The 19,168-nt window shown below is 26.8% G+C and overlaps 1 protein-coding gene across 1 annotated transcript; it reads right to left on the bottom strand.

Annotated features, from left to right (window-relative positions):
- Positions 1-2,555: 2,555 nt before the first annotated feature.
- Positions 2,556-4,835, bottom strand: LOC112707527 (MLP-like protein 43). Its single transcript, XM_025759288.2, has 2 exons — positions 4,592-4,835; positions 2,556-2,981 (listed from the first exon to the last, which is right to left on the bottom strand). The coding sequence occupies exons 1-2, from the start codon at positions 4,779-4,781 to the stop codon at positions 2,710-2,712; spliced, it is 462 nt and encodes a 153-aa protein (XP_025615073.1). The 5' UTR covers positions 4,782-4,835; the 3' UTR covers positions 2,556-2,709.
- Between the last annotated feature and the right edge of the window lie 14,333 nt (positions 4,836-19,168).

Here is a 19,168-nt window from a genome sequence, read left to right as displayed (position 1 = left end):
CTTTTCATTTACTTTAATCTTTTTTTTTTCAAATTTGACATGTTTTGACGTTTGGCCCCTTAAATTTTATTTTCAAACTCTGCCATTGCTCCCACTAAAGTGATAGAAATTTTTCACTATACACCATGTAACACTTTACCATTCAAAATTTTACGTTTAAGTCGTAAAACAGAGGTGGTGAGGTATTACGACCTCTAAAATAAAATATATACATAGACATAGTCGAAAGAGTGCGTAACTAGGAGCCTTTAAGAAGAGTTTAAATAAAATCCATAAAAAGAAAAGCGCATTTCCCAGATAAACGAATGACCAGATAAAAAGAAAGGCTAAAGCATTTGTATATAAAGAGCAGAATACCAAATGATACAAAATATCGAATTCCAAACTCAGATCTGCGAAACTAAGGCCGGCCGGAATATATATATATATATATATCCCAAAAATCACAAAACAGAAAACCGACAACTTATTTTTCCAAGTCACCTCTAAGAGGGACAAATACAAAGTACATACAGAAAAGAATCTATATACGTATATACATACAAAGAGCACAGAGATGAGGTTGGCTGGGTTGGCAGGGTTCCACTCATAGTATCAGATTTGGACATTAGGATTTCATTGAAAGGGAAATGGGGCGTCTGAAACGACGCCGTTTCAGGTATTAGAAAAAAAAAAACACAATCCGGAGTAGGTTAAATTAACTGGCCGGACCACCAAATTTCATGAAAATTTATTGGGTCAAATTGAATTTAACCGAGTTCACTGCACAGTCAATTTAACGAATGACTCAGTCCAATTAAATAACCGAATAACTGAATTTCCAGTCGATCTGACCGAATCAAACTGGATCTGATAACTATGTCCCCATGTGTCTTCCTGACCTCCTCTTCTCTTCTTTATCGGTTTTTATTCGTCTTTGCTTTACATCACAATGTGTAATGGAATGAATAATAGGATACATAGTTACTATTCATAACAGATATAGGTGATGAAAAATTAAAATATGTTTTGTTATGTTGTCATCTCTAAACATCTAAACAAAATAGTGGTGAAATAAAATTTTAATGCTTGATGTAAACATATGATAGCATAAAATTTTAAATATAAAAATTATTTATGATTTTAAATAATATATTAAGTGATATCTAAATATTTTTGAGTGAAATATCAAAACTAACTATCAAAATATATAGATTATGCTACTAATAAATCTGATTATGAATTAAAATTAAATTATACCCACATACATCGATTTAGATGGGCTGTACTTTACAAATTCTCCAAATTTTAAAAAATTATTCAAAAATTTTAAATTATTCATCTTAATCTAACATAACTATCTCCAAACTCTAATCTTATTCCATTCTCAAATTCTAACTATTTGCTTGAAAATTTAACATATTTGTCATTGATAGTAATCGAATTAATATCGATGTAGTATTCATTAAAAATTAGAATAGAGATAGTAAAAAAGATGCAATCAGAAAAGAGTTAAGATCATAAGGTGATCCACCAATAAAGAGATTCCTAGCGGCCTTGTTCGAAGAAGAAGACAAAGCACGAACTTAGAAACAATGTTGTAAATTGAAGAGATTTGAACGAACAAAAAAAGTGTTTTTTTCAAGAACTAATTCTTCTTTGATGATTCCTTTGACAAATCCGATAACAAGCAGTGGGATTTAAAACAATGCAGAGTTGACAGAGAGAGATTGGAGGTAGTGGTCTAGAGAAGGATATTGAAGCGGTGGTGGTTGAGAAATAAAAATTGAAAAGTTGAGTAGGGTTAGAGTTTTAAAATGGTTAGGTTAATTAGATTAGGAGGAGTTGTTTGAGAATTTTAAATAATTTTTTTAAATTTGAACAGTGTATTAAGAGAACCTATTTTTATAAATATAAATGGATTTTAATTTTTTTATTATCAGATTTGCCAACGTAATAATCTTTCATAATTAAGTTTAATATTTTTCTTAATATTTATACAACAATGCTAGAGAACCAACTCTATATAAGCCAAGAATCAGCCAACCGGTAAATCTGAGGCATCTGTAACTTTAACTGGATGTTGCTACTGATAAGTACACAGATGTTTCTTTTTCTTGTAAATTGGATGATTTTGGATATGATTTCTATGTTTCATGTGTTAGACATTAATAAAACATAATTAATTATATGGAACCAACTAATGAATGATCAAAGCATCTGTTCCGTGATTTTCTCCTATCACTAGCGTATTATCCCTCATATTTTGAACGTAGTCAATAATAATTTAAAAAATAAATTAAATTATAAATTAATAAAATTAATTATTATTAATTATGTTGTTCTATTATTGACTGATTATTAGTTAGTTACATATATTTTTCCATATTTATATTATTTAAGTTTATCAATTAGTTCTTAGTAATGGATCGTACTATATAATAGAAAGCATGCGAATATCCTATTTTTATTTGTAATACAATTACATAAGCTTTTTTCCACATACACGTACATAAGTGTAATCAAGAAGCAAAGAAATATCATCAACAATAATATATATAAACATATCCAAGTCGATTATTATTAATCCATTCAAACAAAGGATAGCAGACGAAGATGCAAACATTCATCCATATTATTCTTCATGACTAAATTCATGCAGTTTAATTAGATAAGTACACACTTTATTAACTTAATTCTTAAACACCTTCTTTGCTTAATTAATGTAGCTTATGCCTCGAGAAGATGGGCATCCAGGTCTTTAGCACATTTGTCAAAGTGTTCCATGTAGCCATATGGAGCTTCAACATCATCATTGACCTTCTCATATTCAACTGTCCATTTAGTCGAAGTACCTCCATTATTGTTCTCAATCACTTGCAAGATAAGCTTAAGGGTCTTATAGTGTTGATCGATATCTCCATCAAAAAATTTGTATACGACTGTCTTGTTCTGCTCATCAATGCTTTCAATAGTCTCTTTGCATGTAGTTACTTTACCATCTATTATAGTGAAGCATTAACAAATTTAAGTAAAAAAGAAAGATATATATAAGATTAAATATAATTTGTCCATAAAATATTGGGAAAATAAACTATTTTGCATGTGAACCCAAATTTTATCGCCATATCTTTACACCTATTTATTTTCTCTCTTGTGGTAATTTCTCTTCACTTTTTGTTTTCCTTTTCAATTCATGATGTTCTTCATTTCATAACATCTTCTCCCCACATTTTATTATTATTATTATTATTATTATTATTATTATTATTATTATTATTATTATTATTGTACTATTTTGTTTTCTCTTCTTTTTTTTGGCATAACATATCAATTTTATTATAAAAAATAGTTTCATTTTTTGTTTTTCAAGTTATGACATTTGTTTTCAAAGATTTGCACATTTTTTTTGTAAGTTACTACCAGCTTTTTTTTTAATATATGTAAATTTTTAAATGAAATATGAGTATAAAAATAGTATAAGATCCTAAAAATGTTTGCTTCCATTTTGGTCCTACCTTCCTCTAATTTTTTATGCTTATTATATATAAGTAATAACAACAAAAAAGAATACGCGTTTGTCTTAAAATTATTGAAAAGTATGTTAATTTTTTTTTGTAATTATAATTATAACTAAATCTCTTTCTAGTCTCTATCAATATCATCATTCAACACAATCTAATGAACCGAGAAAAAAAAACTAATTAGTATTTGGAAAGAAGCCATATAGCAACAAAGAAATTAGAGCAAAACTAAACTGACTCATATATTTATTGGGATCAAAAACGTTTTTAAGTAAACAAAATAATTATGAAAATAGTAATGTTAGAGAACTAATTTTTTTGGTGAATATTAGTTAATTTTTTTAAAGTTATTTTATATATTTTAAATTTTTTTATCCTAGATTATAAACACATAAATTTAAATATTAAATTATATATCTAAATCCTAAATTTTCAAAAAAAATAGAATTAACAAAAAATTAACTAATATTAACTCACTAAAAATGAGTTTTTTACTATATTTTGGCTTCATAAATATATTGATTAAATTTCAAATAATTGTTTTTTGATAACTTGACGATAGTAATAAAATTTAGAAATAGTTGCACATCACTAACCTATTCTAAGGTGCACGCATCATATATATAGTTCTGTTGTATGATAATCAAGATCAATAACAACAGAAGAAAAAAAGATGTATTAATTAATCCAAATAAAAAAAGACAATTATATAATCATCTTCTATACTTAAAATTATATTAATTATTTTATTAAAAAAATTTAGGAAGTCACTATTTTTATTAAAATTTGGCTAGTATTTAACAAAAAAAATAAATAATTTCATACCATTAGATATAATTATACACAACTAAAAATATTAATAATAACTAATTAATGAGTATAAATTATAAAATGTATTGGTTTCTAACACTTCTCTTTTATTAATACTATATGACTTAATTATTTTAATAACTAAATTTAATTAAATTAGTTTAATAATTTATTAACACAATAAAAATTAATTACAAAAACACAAAAGAATAAAATAGGCTTCGTAGCTATAAAAATAACTCATTCTCTAAAGTTTCTTTAACAGTATGTGTTATTACCTATGACATAAGTCCAGTGTTTGACCGAACCACCGACAGAGTGCCAGTCATCACCTTCATGCAGCTTGGTGGCATGCACTCTTTCACAGACGTTTTGAACATGATGGAGTTTCTTTGTGGCGAGGTCAAAGAACTTTGAAGCAGGTGAGTGGACTGGAATTTCAATGCTAAGCTTACCAATTAGTGCCATCTCTTAACTAAAAAGGAAACAACTAATATGAAGTAGGAACAAATTAATACTAGACCAGAGATGCAAGGGAAATAGCCTTACAAAGACTTTATATAGAAGCAGCCACTCGGAGACGCGTAAAACGTCTTTTTTTTTTAAATATTTTTTAATAATTAAAATTTAATTTATATAATCGATTAAATCATGTTATTTTTGTCAAAATTAAATTAGACAAATTAATTTAATCGAAAAAATAGTGAATCAAATCTTAAACTAGTCTAAATTAATATTCTTTTTTTTATAAAAAATGATTACAATATCCTTATTACAGAGAATTATTAAAATACTCTTATATTATATATATATATATATATATATATATATATATATATATATATATATATTTTAAAAATTTTAAATCCTAACTCTACGATAGAAAAATAAAAGTCTAAAATTTAGAATTCTCAAAATTAATATATATAATAGAAGTATTTTAGTCATTTTCTATAATAGAGTATTATAATAATTTTCAATAAAAAATAATATTAATTTAGACCAGTTCAAGATTTGATTAACCATTTTTCGGTCAAATCAATTTATCTAGCGTAATTTTAATAAAAATAATACGATTTAATCGATTATATATGTTAAATTTTAATTATTAAAAGACATCTTTATAAAAAAAATATTGAGCGTATTTACCTGAGTGGCTCCCTATATAGAAATACAAGCCTCCTACTATATTGTCAAGTAGCTCCCCACAATTAATAATATTGCTTTTATCTAACACTAAAAGTAGTAAAACTGCAAATTAAAATGTTTTTTATTAAAAATATAAAAAATTTAAAATTTTAATATATTTGTTAAAAAATTAAAAATTTTTACTAATAATAATTTTATTATATACTCTTAAACATATATTAACTAAATTTTAAATAATAAAATTTATCATAAAATAATTAATTTTTTTATTCAGAATTTTTTAGTTCGACAAATTAAAAATTAATTTATTATAAATTTAAATTTTATTTAAAAATTTATTATCAATTAATTATTTCATGCATAAAATAAATTCAAATCCCACCTCCTAAAGAATTAGTTGACTTCTTATATAATTAACTTAAAAGTTGAAACTAATATTTAAAACACACAATTGTATATATCGAATTTCTCAAATTGTATTTTTTTTTTTTTTTGTCATGAGTACATTAAACGGTTGATTGTTTTTGAAAAATTCTAGGGGCATCAATTTTTAATAATTTTAACTATTATTCGACTATAACAAATATTAAATTATTATTTATATGTATAAATTTAAAAAATATGAAGGTAAATTATATTAATTTATGTGTATAATTTTAATAAATATAAATATAAATTATATATTTTTATATGTAAATATATGTAAATATAAATGCAAAGTATTGCTATCAAGTGTTGGACTAAAATTATGTATACAAATTTTAAAAAATATAAATATAAATTATATTAATTTATGTGTGCAAATTTTAATAAGTATATGTTTGAATTATATATTTTTTATGTGTAAATACATGTAAATATTTGACAAATTATTATTGACCAAGTGATGACAAAAAATAATAAATTTTAATGATTACGTAACATTGCTCATTGTTTTTTGAAAAATTCTTAGGATCCAGTAATTTTTAGTAATTTTAACTATTATTTGACCGATATAAATACTGAATTATCTTTAATAATCTATTTTACTAATTTATATGTATAAATTCTGAAAAATGTGAGAATGTAAACTGTAATAACTTATATATGCCAATTCTGATAATGATAAATACAAATTATATATAAACTTCTTGTATATAAATCCTTGTAAATATGAATAGAAATTATTATTGATCAAATATTAACAAAAAATAATAATATTTGTTCGTCATATAACATTATTCACTTATTAATTTTACATTGCACACACTTTCGCTTATCAATAGAAGTAATTTATATCTGACTAATCATTCTTGAAAAATTTTTGTTCCTTTGACGGTGAATTTTTTTTCTTCCACCATTCATCTCCTTTTATTTTTTTTGGTTATATTTTTAATGTAGTGGATAATATCATTCTATTTCTTATTTTAATGCATGAAATGTATGAAACTATCTTAATAATTCTTTTTGTATATATGAATATATATATAGATGAGCTATAAAGGTAGGGAATCCTATTAAATAGTTTAATTATATCTTTGGCATACAAGGTCTGTTTATTTTTTTTTAAGGTTTTCTAACGTATTAATAAAGCCAGCAACTCCTACTTGTGTGCATGAACATACCTCCAATTCAAATACATACATAATTGTTCAACTGAGAACTTTTATTTTTCTCTGATTTAGCTTTCATTTTTGTTTAATTTGTGGTCAATAATAACCAAAATGTCAATCACATTGCGAGTAGGATCAGGCCGGTGCATTCAATAATACAGACAAGTTAATACATATGCCACATTAAATTGGCTTTATATATATTTATAAAGGTGTAATTACTTTGTTGGTTCTTTTAATTTTACGAAATTTTTAATTAGATTTTAATATTTTTTTATTTTTAATTAGATTTTTGCATTAATTTTTTTTAATTAGGTCATTTTTAGTAGTAATTGACTTAATTTTATAGGAAATCAACTAAAAAAATAATTTGGTATAGAGATCCAAATAAAAAAAAGTGTAGAGATCCAATTAAAAAAATTTTGGTACAATGACTCAATTGAATAGGAAAAAAATATAAAAATCTAATTAAAAATTTTACAAAATTATAAGGACCAGAGTAATTAATCCATTTATAAACTAATAAAATATCATATTCTCTGACCCAATTTAATTAAGCTTACACCATGGGTACTGGATTATCTTTTAATTTTTTTTAGAGGAAGAATAGGAGCTAATACATGTGCATTATAATGTATATAATGGGGTTAATTTTAAATTAAAATTAAATTATAGATAATTAATTAATTAAATTTAAATTAAATTAATATTAGATATTTATTATTTCTGGTACTCGGATGGTTATCTAGATAATATGGGTGTATTATGTTTAATAAATTAGTAGTATTTTATCATAGATGTAAAAGAGCCTAGCAGCGAAAACGACACAAATGTCCAACACAAGAATAATATGGAAGCACTCACAACACAATATGGCAGCAACTATAACAAGCAAATATAGCAAGTAAAGTAATAATAAGAACACACCGAGATTTTAACGTGGAAAACCCCCTCAATGTGAGAGGTAAAAATTACGGATCATTCAGACCAATAAAATAGCTCCACTATAATCAAATGAGGTACAAGAGAGTCTCAAACAAAGCACAAAAAACGTGCATATAACCAGCCAAAATTTCAAAGCACCAAAGCTCACAAATAAGAAGCAAGAAGATGAAATATACCCAAAAAATAGAGCTTCTGTCGACAGACTTAACAAGCTCCTCGACAGAATTTCAGTAATTAGCAATCAAGTCTCTGTAACAAGAAGAAAAATAAATACGTGTTTAACATCAAAATTTAAAGCTGCTTTGATTTCTTCCAAATATTACAGAGCATCTTCACAGATTTGTATGCAGTTCTCAGTTGTCACACCCCACACGAAACATATGATTAGTAAAACCAGGTTAGAGTTTTCTTAGTAAAAAGAAGAGAGGCACTGGGTACATGGGAATAGGCCTAAAACAGTATCTGCAACCCTCTTTCTCACCAAAAGTTACTACTTACTAAAATAAAGAACACATGATACACGAGACAAAGCACTAACTTAGTAAGTGCAAACTCTCTATTCACCAAAAGTTACTATTTACTACTACCTAATACTTATATTTCTTCTTTTAGCTATGCTGCAACTTAGACAAATAACAAATATTAACAAATAGTTATGCCAATTATAAAAGCTTCCAGCAAATATACATTGTCATTGTAAGTGAAATTCTATATCATCATTTAATTTTAATGAAAGGTAATATCCAATAAATTGAATGCTGCAGACATGCTTTATACAAATTAGAGAACTTCAATTCTAATCCAAAACAGCTTGAAGTTTGATTGTAGGATATCAGCAAAAGAGAATCAAAAGCATCATAGTAAAATAGAACACAAGTAAAGAATGCAAAAGCATAATAGTTAAATTGAGTTGATTAAATTCAAGTTCAGCTAACAAAATTGTAATGAAACAAAATTATCTTTTTTTAGCTCTCAGTGACATAATTGCAAATATCTGACAGAGTAAAAGAATTGCAAGCAATTTTGGTTCTTGAAAAACAATGAAAAATAGCAAATACATGACTAGATGATGTGCTCCAAAACTCAATCACCAATTCACCATCTAACCTTCATTTTCTCCCCTTAAATTTCAAACACCAAAACTCAAAAGCACTCACTGTGGAAAACAACTTTTCAACTTGTGACCTTATGCAAACTTAACAACGATATTAACTACCTCAGATCAGTGTCATCATGAAATCATCAGAAATTTGGTGTTAAAAACATCGTAATCATCAACTTACATACCTTATTCGGAGGGTAGCCCCTGTTTCCAGCATCAATAGCAACCAATTTGCTCTTATTTATATCCCCTGCAACCAACAGAAGAAAGTGAAAGAGGGCAAGAGAGAGAGAGAGAGAGAGAGAGAGAGAGAGATAGAAAGTGAAAGAGAGACAGAGGGAGAGAGAGAGAGAACCGTTGCGAAGCACTAGAGAAACGGTGGAAAAGCTTCCTCGTCGATGGCGAACTCGACGCCAAGTAAGAGAGTGACGGAGGAGAGAGACCAAACGCGAGTACGCGACGCGGAGGATCCGGCTAGAGGCGCGGTAGCGACGACGGCAAGCATACAGTCGTGGTGAACTGATGTGAGCTGCGATGATGGAACACGAACGCAAACAAACGATTGAAGTGAATTTCCTTCTAGAATAAGGTGAGGGGTGGTTGTGCAAACTCAAATCGGCGGCGAGACGGTGCTGACGCCGGTGGAGCCTCCATGAATTTGGGAAAGAAGCTTGGCTAGGTTTTAGTTTCGATGGGGGAGGGGCTCTGCTAGGGTTTGGGTTTCTAATCAAATGAGGAGTAAAAATCTGAAAAGAAGGGATGGAGTGAAATTAACAAGGGTATTTTGGTCTTTTCACTTTATTATACACATTCCATTCCCATTGAAATTAAAGATAACCAGGGGGAGATGGGAATGAAATGGGTTGGATTTTGATTCCAAGGAATAAAACATACCCAGAAATAATTTTTTAAATCTTGAACCAAACATGGGAATAAGATATTCCCATGTCAAAATTCCTGGGAATATACTTGTATTCCCTCCAACCACACACACCCTTAAAGAATTTAGGATTTCTTCTTCTCAATTTTCAGGTTTAATGTTCCTTTTATTTATTTTTTCAATTTAATTTATGAACTTTTCCATGTTAGATTTGATTTCTTTTATTAATGCAAATTGAGGTATTTCAGATTTATGATTTTTACTTAACTTTCTATATTCTTGGCTTTAATTGATGAATTAATAAATTGGAGACCCTTGAGTTGGAAGACTCAAGAGTTAATTGGTGATTGGCTCTCTGGCCACTAACACTAATCCTTCCCAAGGGAGAGGATTAGGACTTGTGACTAGAAGTTGGCTCCTAACTTAATTTTCCTTTATTTAGTAAAGGATAACCAAGTAGAACAACAACCAATTACCATTACACTTGGAAAATCCAACAAGGATAGAACTTCCAATTAATCATTCTACTAGTCAAGGTTTTTTTATTTAGATATATATAAATCTCTTTTAACTTATATTGCTTTAATTTATAATTATATATGTGCCCATTACCCAAACTCCAAATTTTCCAGAAAACTCATAACCAATAATAAATCATACTTCCCTGCAATTCCTTGAGAAGACGGCCCGAGATTTAAATGCTTCGGTTATAAATTTTATTGGGTTTTGTTACTTGTGACAACCAAATTTTTGTACGAAAAGATTCTCTGTTAGTTTAAAAACTATACTTACAACGCGATTATATTTGTGAATTTCTTTACCGATAGAAATCCGCTCGTCAATCATCATCACCAACTTCATCAAGTATCAGATCAACTGTTCCATCTTCACCTGCACTTGTATCATGCTCATTATTTTGAGCTTTAACTCTACCATCTTCTACCATAGGCATAGAGGGAGTAATATCCAAGTCAGAAAAATCATTACTAGGCTGAACTATTGGCTTCTCTGCATGATCAACATCCTTCAATGTTTGGTCTTCAACAAAGACAACATTTCTACTTCGAATCACCTTCTTGCTAACAGGATCATAAAACCTATAACCAAACTCATCCATGCCATAGCCAATAAAAATACACTGCCTAGTCTTTATATCAAGTTTAGATCTCTCATCTTTAGAAATATGAACAAAAACTTTACATCCAAAGACTCTTAAATGATCATAAGAAACATCTTTACCTGACCATACCTTCTCTGGTACTTCAAATTACAAGGGAACACATGGTGTCTGGTTCAAGACATGAACAACAGTGCTCAAAGCTTCACCCCAAAAGGATTTTGCCAATCCAGATTGTGACAATAAGCACCTAACTCTTTCAATCAATGTTCTGTTCATCCTTTCAGCCAAGCCATTCAACTGAGGAGTCTTCGGAGGAGTCTTCTGATGTCTTATACCATGCTCTTTACAATTAGCATCAAATAGACCTGAGTACTCACCACCATTGTCAGTACGAATACATTTCAACTTCTTCCCAGTTTCTCTTTCAACAGAAGCTTGAAATTGTTTGAACACATTCAAAACTTGATCTTTGGTCTTCAAAGTGTAAACCCATAATTTCCTAGAATGATCATCAATAAAGGTTACAAAATAGATAGACCCTCCAAGTGTTCTTGTCTTCATCGGCCCACATACATCAAAATACACCAAGTCAAGTATCTCTGACTTCCTTGAAGGTGGATTGCTGTTGAAAGAAACCCTGTTTTGTTTCCCAGCAAAGCAATAGTTGCACTTTTGCAAAGCAACCTTACAACCAGATAAAAGATTCCTCTTGGATAACATATTCATGCCCTTCTCACTCATATGACATAATCTCTTATGCCATAAATCAGTTTCATCAACAAACTCAATAGCATTAACAACATATTTCACAATCTTTTCTTGAGTTAAATAAAGAGTAGAGTGTCGAGTACCTCTAGCAACAACCATGGAACCCTTGGTGAGCTTCCAGTTATCACGAGAAAATGAGCTATCCAAGTCTTCATCACACAACTTACCAACAGAAAGTAAGTTCAACCTAATATCTAGAACATGCTTCACCCGCTTCAAAGGTTACTTGGTACCGTTGGAGGTTTATAAGCAAACCTGTTCAACACCAGCACATTTTGCAACACTTTGATGAGCCATTTTCACATCACCAAAATCACAGGAGTATAAGATGTAAACATATTCCTCCTAGATGTAACATGAATAGAAGCACCACTATCAATCACCTAACTAGTGCTATTATCAACAAGGTTAACAGATTCAAACTCCTCAACAACAAGAAAATCATCATGAGTTACATTAACCTTGTCTTCCTTGCTACCATCATCTTTATTTGTGCTCTTGTCTTTACTTGCCTTGGCTTTCTCCTTCTTTAGCTGCCAACAAAATTTCTTCACATGTCCCTTTTGACCACAATGATGACACTCAATATTCTTATACTTTCCTCGAGACTTGCTTCTGCTTTGATCTCTACCTTTAGGACCTCGACTTTTGTTTCTCTCCCTAGACTCAGAAACAAGAACATCTGAATGTGTAGTTGATGTACCTTGTGACTTTCTTCTCATCTCTTCATTCAAAACACTGCTCTTGGTAAGATCCATAGAGATTACACCATCAGGAGCAGAATTGGACAATGACATTCTGAGAATTTCCCACGAGTCTGGTAAGGAGCCAAGAAGTAACAATCCTTGAACCTCTTCATCAAACTTGATACCCACGGAAGATAACTGATTCATAATTCCTTGAAAATTATTCAAGTGATCTGTCATTGATGCCCCATCTGTATACTTCAAAGCCAACAATTGCTTGATCAAAAACATCTTATTATTCCCAGTTTTCCGAGCATACAACTGTTCAAGCTTAATCCAAAGAGTCCGAGCATCTGTCTCTCCAATAATATGGTTCAACACATTATCGTCAACCCACTGCCTAATATATCCACAGACTTGTCTATGCAACAAAGTCCAATCATCATCAAATTTATCATTAAGCTTCTCTGTACCAAAAATTGGTTGATGAAATTTTTTGACATAAAGCAAATCTTCCATCTTTGACTTCCACAAATCATAATTAGGACCATTAAAAGTGATCATCCTACTAGTATTAGTATTAGCTTCCATTGTTCACAGAATCACAAGCCCAGAAAAAATACCAACAAGCTCTGATGCCAGTATGAAAGAGTCTAGCAGCGGAAACGACACAAATGTCCAACACAAGAACAATATAGAAGCACTCACAACACAATATAGTAGCAACTATAACAAGCAAATATAGCAAGTAAAGTAATAATAAGAACACACCGAGATTTTAACGTGGAAAACTCCCTCAATGTGAGAGGTAAAAATCACGGGTCATCCAGACCAATGAAATAGCTCCACTATAATCAAATGAGGTACAAGAGAGTCTCAATAAAGCACAAAAAACGTGCATATAACCAGTCAAAGTTTCAAAGCACCAAAGCTCACAAATAAGAAGCAAGAAGATGAAATATACCCAAAAAATAGAGCCCTGTCAAAGCCAATTTCTCCTTCTGCAGACCTCTAATTAAAATCTTCACCGTTCAAAATGAATAACAAGATGTGAAGAATCTACAATTCAAATTTCACGTCGATTCAACGGTGAAAAAATGAGAAACTGTCGTTCCAAGATTGTTGTTCTGTGTAAAAACGGAAAACCTAATTTCTCTCTTGCGAAACCAATTTCTCCTACTGCAAACTTCCAATCAACATTTCCACCGACCAGAATGAAGAACAAGATAATAGGAACACGCAGTTTAAATTTCAAGCCGATCCAACACTAAACAACTGAGAAACTGCCATTTAAAATTTACTGCTTTGGGCAAAAGCAAAAATTATATTTCCCCCCTTCTTTCTCTCTTTTGGTGGCTACTCTCTTTCTTTCGAAAGACCTCAAAAATTGAATTAAGATTGTGACACTAGGATATAAGAATATATTCCAAAATGTTGGATTTGGACCTTAAAAAAAAAAAGACTTAATAGAATGTTTGAATCTATACAATAACAAATAATTACTTCTTATATTGAACCAAAAATTCAACTCATTACACACATTTAAAATTTATTCCATTGGTTCCATAACGAAATTCATTTCTTTATTATAAAATCACTTCCACCGAATGAACCAGAAGGAGCAAGACATTTATAGCCATTTATTAGCTGCTTGTTGGATTTTGGATGAGGATAGCCGTAAAAGGCCCCTCAAAAATTGATACTCTAATGTGTTAGAAATAATATTTTACAAGGGTAATAACCCGTGCCATGCACGTGATAAAATTGAAATTATAATTTTAAATTATTTTATTAAAATTAATTTAAATTATAATAATTTAATTAATAAATAAGTAATATGATGTGTATTGTTTATTCTTTTTTAAATATGATATTAAGTATATTAACTCAAATGTAATTATTAAGTGTATAAGAATTATATTTGAATTATGAATTCTTTAAATAAAATTATCCTATTTAAAATATTTAAATTATGATTTAAAAAAATTTGATAGGATATTATATTTTTTCTCCACTTCACTATTAATATATTGATATTGCAAGTCTACATTACAATATATATTTTTCTGAATCTTGACTGAAAAAAAAATAGTTACGTGTTTGTATCATTCAATTTATTTAATACACCATATGCTAACACTAATGATATTTTTTTAAAAACATATATTGACAAAAATAGATATAATATGATTACAAATATAACATAAATAAATAAAATATATAAATAAATACTAAACCAATATGCTTACCAATGTCTTTGTTAAATTTTGTAAATTAGAGAATAATTATGTATTCGGTTGTTTAGTGATCACATAGATGATCAATTAATTATATTGTAAATTGATATCACAATGTGCATCTTATTTTTTTTCTCATTTCTAATGAAAGCGAGAATTAAGAGAAATAAGTAGTAATATATATAAAAAAAGATTTTGCACTACAACACATAATTATTACTAAAAAAAATATTCACATTAAAATATTAAAATTTTACATACGTACTGTAAATCATGAATATCAATTATAATGTACTGATCACTTCTCCTTATTTTTTACCATGATATAAGTTTTTCTTTTCCACTCAAGAGTCCAATAATATCTAATTGAACAAAAAAAATTAAATTAAAAGTACCAAATTAAGAACAGATGAGTGAATAATATAAGAAATTAAATTCCGCTTAATTCTTCAATCTCATAATTTGAAAAGACATAGACATTCCTTTATACCAATTCATTCTCAAACATTTTTGTCAAATAGTTCTTGATTGAATAATAAATTTTATCGTACTGCTACAAAATAAATTAAATATAAAAGTTATCAGCTTCTACAAAGCTATTAAAAAGAATTGTCTTTAACTTGTGGAATGGCATACTTATAAAATTAACTTAAAATACGAATTACAAATATTTTTAAGAATTTAATTTTGATGCACTGACAATGTAAAGTAGTTTTACACATGCATCCAATTATATAATGACACATCAGTAAAAATAACTACTTTTCACATTGAATGCGTGAATGGTCATACAAAAGAACGGATGTGATTGCACGATTGTGTAAAACATTTTACACTGTCAGTATATCAAAATTAAACTCTATTTATAAATTGAACTTAGCATTATTTGAAAAAATTTAGTAAAAGAATCAACTAATTTAGTAAAAAAACTATTTCTATGTAAGTCATCTTGTTCTTGTCAACTTGGATGGGACTTTCTATAGCCTTATAATTCTGGTCTTTATTTTTCATATTTTTTCTTCGTATAATTTACTGTAGGTGATATTATTGATAGGATAGTAGACAGTAGCCATTAGATATGAAAAAGAAAAAAAAATAGAATAAAGACTATGTCAAAATTATAAATTTTTTAAATGATAAATATGTGAGAGAAAATTCACTATTACTTATTATATATATATATATTAATAATATGTCAATATTTTAAAAAATATACTAATAATACTAATAGTTTAAATATTTGCTTCCGACGTTACTCAAAATTAAATTGGGATTATCTCTAAAGTCTTAACACTATAAACAGGATATAATTAATATCTAATATTTTAATAATTAGATACCTAAAATAAGTTAATAAATAACAATAATTAATACTTAAAATATCATATATATATATATATATATATATATATATATATATATATTTGTTTGTGGTATTGCCCAAAATTAAATTGACCTCATGTTCAAAGTCTTAATATCGCAATTGGAGTATAATTAATACCTAAAATTTTAATAATTAAATACCAAAAATAAGTTAATTAAATAACAATAATTAATACTTAAAATATTGAAAAAAATTTTAATAAATGTGAAAAATAAAAATAAAAGAATTAATAAATAATAATAGTATTTAAATAAAAAATTGATAAAGAATAATAATTATAGGTAAAAATAGTGTATTTATTTTAGAGAAAAAAAATGTATGAGAAATTATTCAATAACTCGTGCCATGCATATGATAATAAATTGTTCAATAACTTGTACCATGCACGTAATAAGGTTGAAATTATAATTTTAAATTCTTTTATTAAAATTAATTTGAATTATAATAATTTGATTAATAAAAAAGTAATACGTTATGCGTTTATTTTTTCTTAATCCGGTGTTAAGTATTACAACTCTAATATAATCATTAATCGTTTTTGTTAATCTTTTTTTTTTCAAAATTTATGATTAAAATAATAATTATAAATATTAATAATGAAATAAATCATTATATTATAATTATTTACGTTTTATTCCCAAAATAAAAAACGTAATATTTCTTTTTTATTTAAAGATTTTTTTATTTATGCTACCAGTATATATTAATCGTTTAGTCAATAGTTTTTTTTATTGGTAGGATATATTTATTTATTTTGTTTAAATAATTTTAAATTTTTTCTTATTTAAGTATACATATATATTAAGTTACCTATGCTAATTATTTTTTGATTTTCTGATTATGAATATTTTATTTTAAGCCTACAATCATTCAATGATTTTGTTATTCTATTAATACCATCATACACATAATAATCTTTATAAATAAGAATTTTCGTATTTATTTATATATATATATATTAATTGTTTAGTTAATAATTTTTTTATTCTCAGAATATATTTATTCTAAATATTTTCTTATTTAGTTTATACATATATATTAATTGTATGTAGATATATTTAAATCACATATATTAATTATTTTCTAATCATAATTTTTTTTTGAACCTACAATCAGTCGATAATTTTTTTATTCTTTATTACTAATATCATCATATGTGTAATCTTCATAAATTATAATAATTTTTTTATAGTAATTTCTTTATTTATGTATACATATATATTAATTTTGTTAAATAATTCTAAATATTTTTTTATTTATGTATACATATATATATTAATTGTACATAAAAATATTTAAGTCACATATATTATTATTTTTTTGTTATGATTATTTTCGTGAATATTTAAGGCACATATATTATTATTTTTTTGTTATGATTATTTTCGTGTGTATATATATATATATATATATATATATATATGATTATTTTTTATTCTACAATCATGCAATAATTTTTATTTTTTCTATCCATGCATATTTCTCAATTCCGTTTTATACGCATGATGATTAACTATTTTTATTTTAAATGGTGATGTTTTATTTTTTTTCTTTTGCATATTTTTATACATTGGCAAAAAAAGCAAAATCACGTATTGAGACTCTTTTTCTTTTTCCACGCTTTAATCTTAATTAATCAATCTTGTGTCCATACAATATAATTAAATTTTTAATCACTTTAGTATATTGATGAATTATATTTCTCTTAATAATTACATTACTAATTTGAAATACAAAAAATAAAAAAAAGTGATACATATATTCAAGAAAAAAATAAACTTAAAATCAAAAAAAGAAAGAAATTTCATATTAAAAAAATTAAAAATAACATATCCAAAAAGAATAGTCATAATACATAAATTGAGGCAACAATTTAAATTTCTCTAAAACTAATTTAATCAAATACTAATATTAGAACTAAATTATTTAAATAATATTTAATCTATTCTAGTCATTAGATACATATAGATTAGAGTCATTCTAGTAACGACAACCAACCGAAATAACATCATAAGATCGAACATTTAGAATCTGTACAAATTCAGACTGTTTTCTTGTTAAAATTGTCAAACTAAATTGACCTTTATTTTTCTCAATGACATTGAATTGATGCACCAGAAGGCCGGTAATTTCTGAAAAAATCACAGTATGTTATAAAATTATTTTAATACAAAAGTTTAAGAAAATAAAATTTAAATATAGTACCAATCTTTGAAATTGCATCTTCAATTTTGAACGAATTTTCCAAAATTGAACGTAAATTGAGGAAATTCAATCTTATTAGATACTCCACTTCGAATACTTTCGGACAAACGTACAAAGCATGGAGGGAATGAGACTTGAACTTGACCTACAAAACTCCTTGAAAATAATTGCTCAATCAAAGAAGAATAACAAATTAAAAAAAAAGAATGCTTTACCTGTTAGATTTAGACTCACAAATCACAAAAGAAACACTATATATAACCTAGGTTAGTAGTACAAAAGTAATTATAGAAATTAATTATTGATATCAATATCAACTTACCACTATTAACGTTAGTATCATATTTATGGCAATTAGTAGAACAAAAATAACTATAAAAATTAATTACTGATATCAATATCAATTTACCACTATCAACGTTAGTATCATATTTATGACAATTAGAATTATAGAATTGTGTTTTTTTAATTATTAATATCTTAATCTTTTTAAAAATATGTTTGCTTTTTTTAAATATAACGTGTGCATATGCTGTTTAGACCTTTTCTATTATTATTATTATTATTATTATTAATTAATATCAATATCAATTTGTCACCATTAATGTATGTATCAATTTGCTACTAATTATGCTTGATTAAAAATAATAATTACAAATATTAATGGTCAACAATTAGTATTATATAATTAATATAATAATTAGTATCAACTTGTATCAACGTGTATATAAACTTGCATAATGATTGAGAATTAGAATTATATAAATTAATATAATAATTAGAATGA

This window comes from Arachis hypogaea, chromosome 8 (genome assembly GCF_003086295.3).
Source record: "Arachis hypogaea cultivar Tifrunner chromosome 8, arahy.Tifrunner.gnm2.J5K5, whole genome shotgun sequence".
NCBI classification, from domain to species: Eukaryota; Viridiplantae; Streptophyta; class Magnoliopsida; order Fabales; family Fabaceae; genus Arachis; species Arachis hypogaea.
This window is presented reverse-complemented; position numbering and strand designations above follow the sequence as displayed.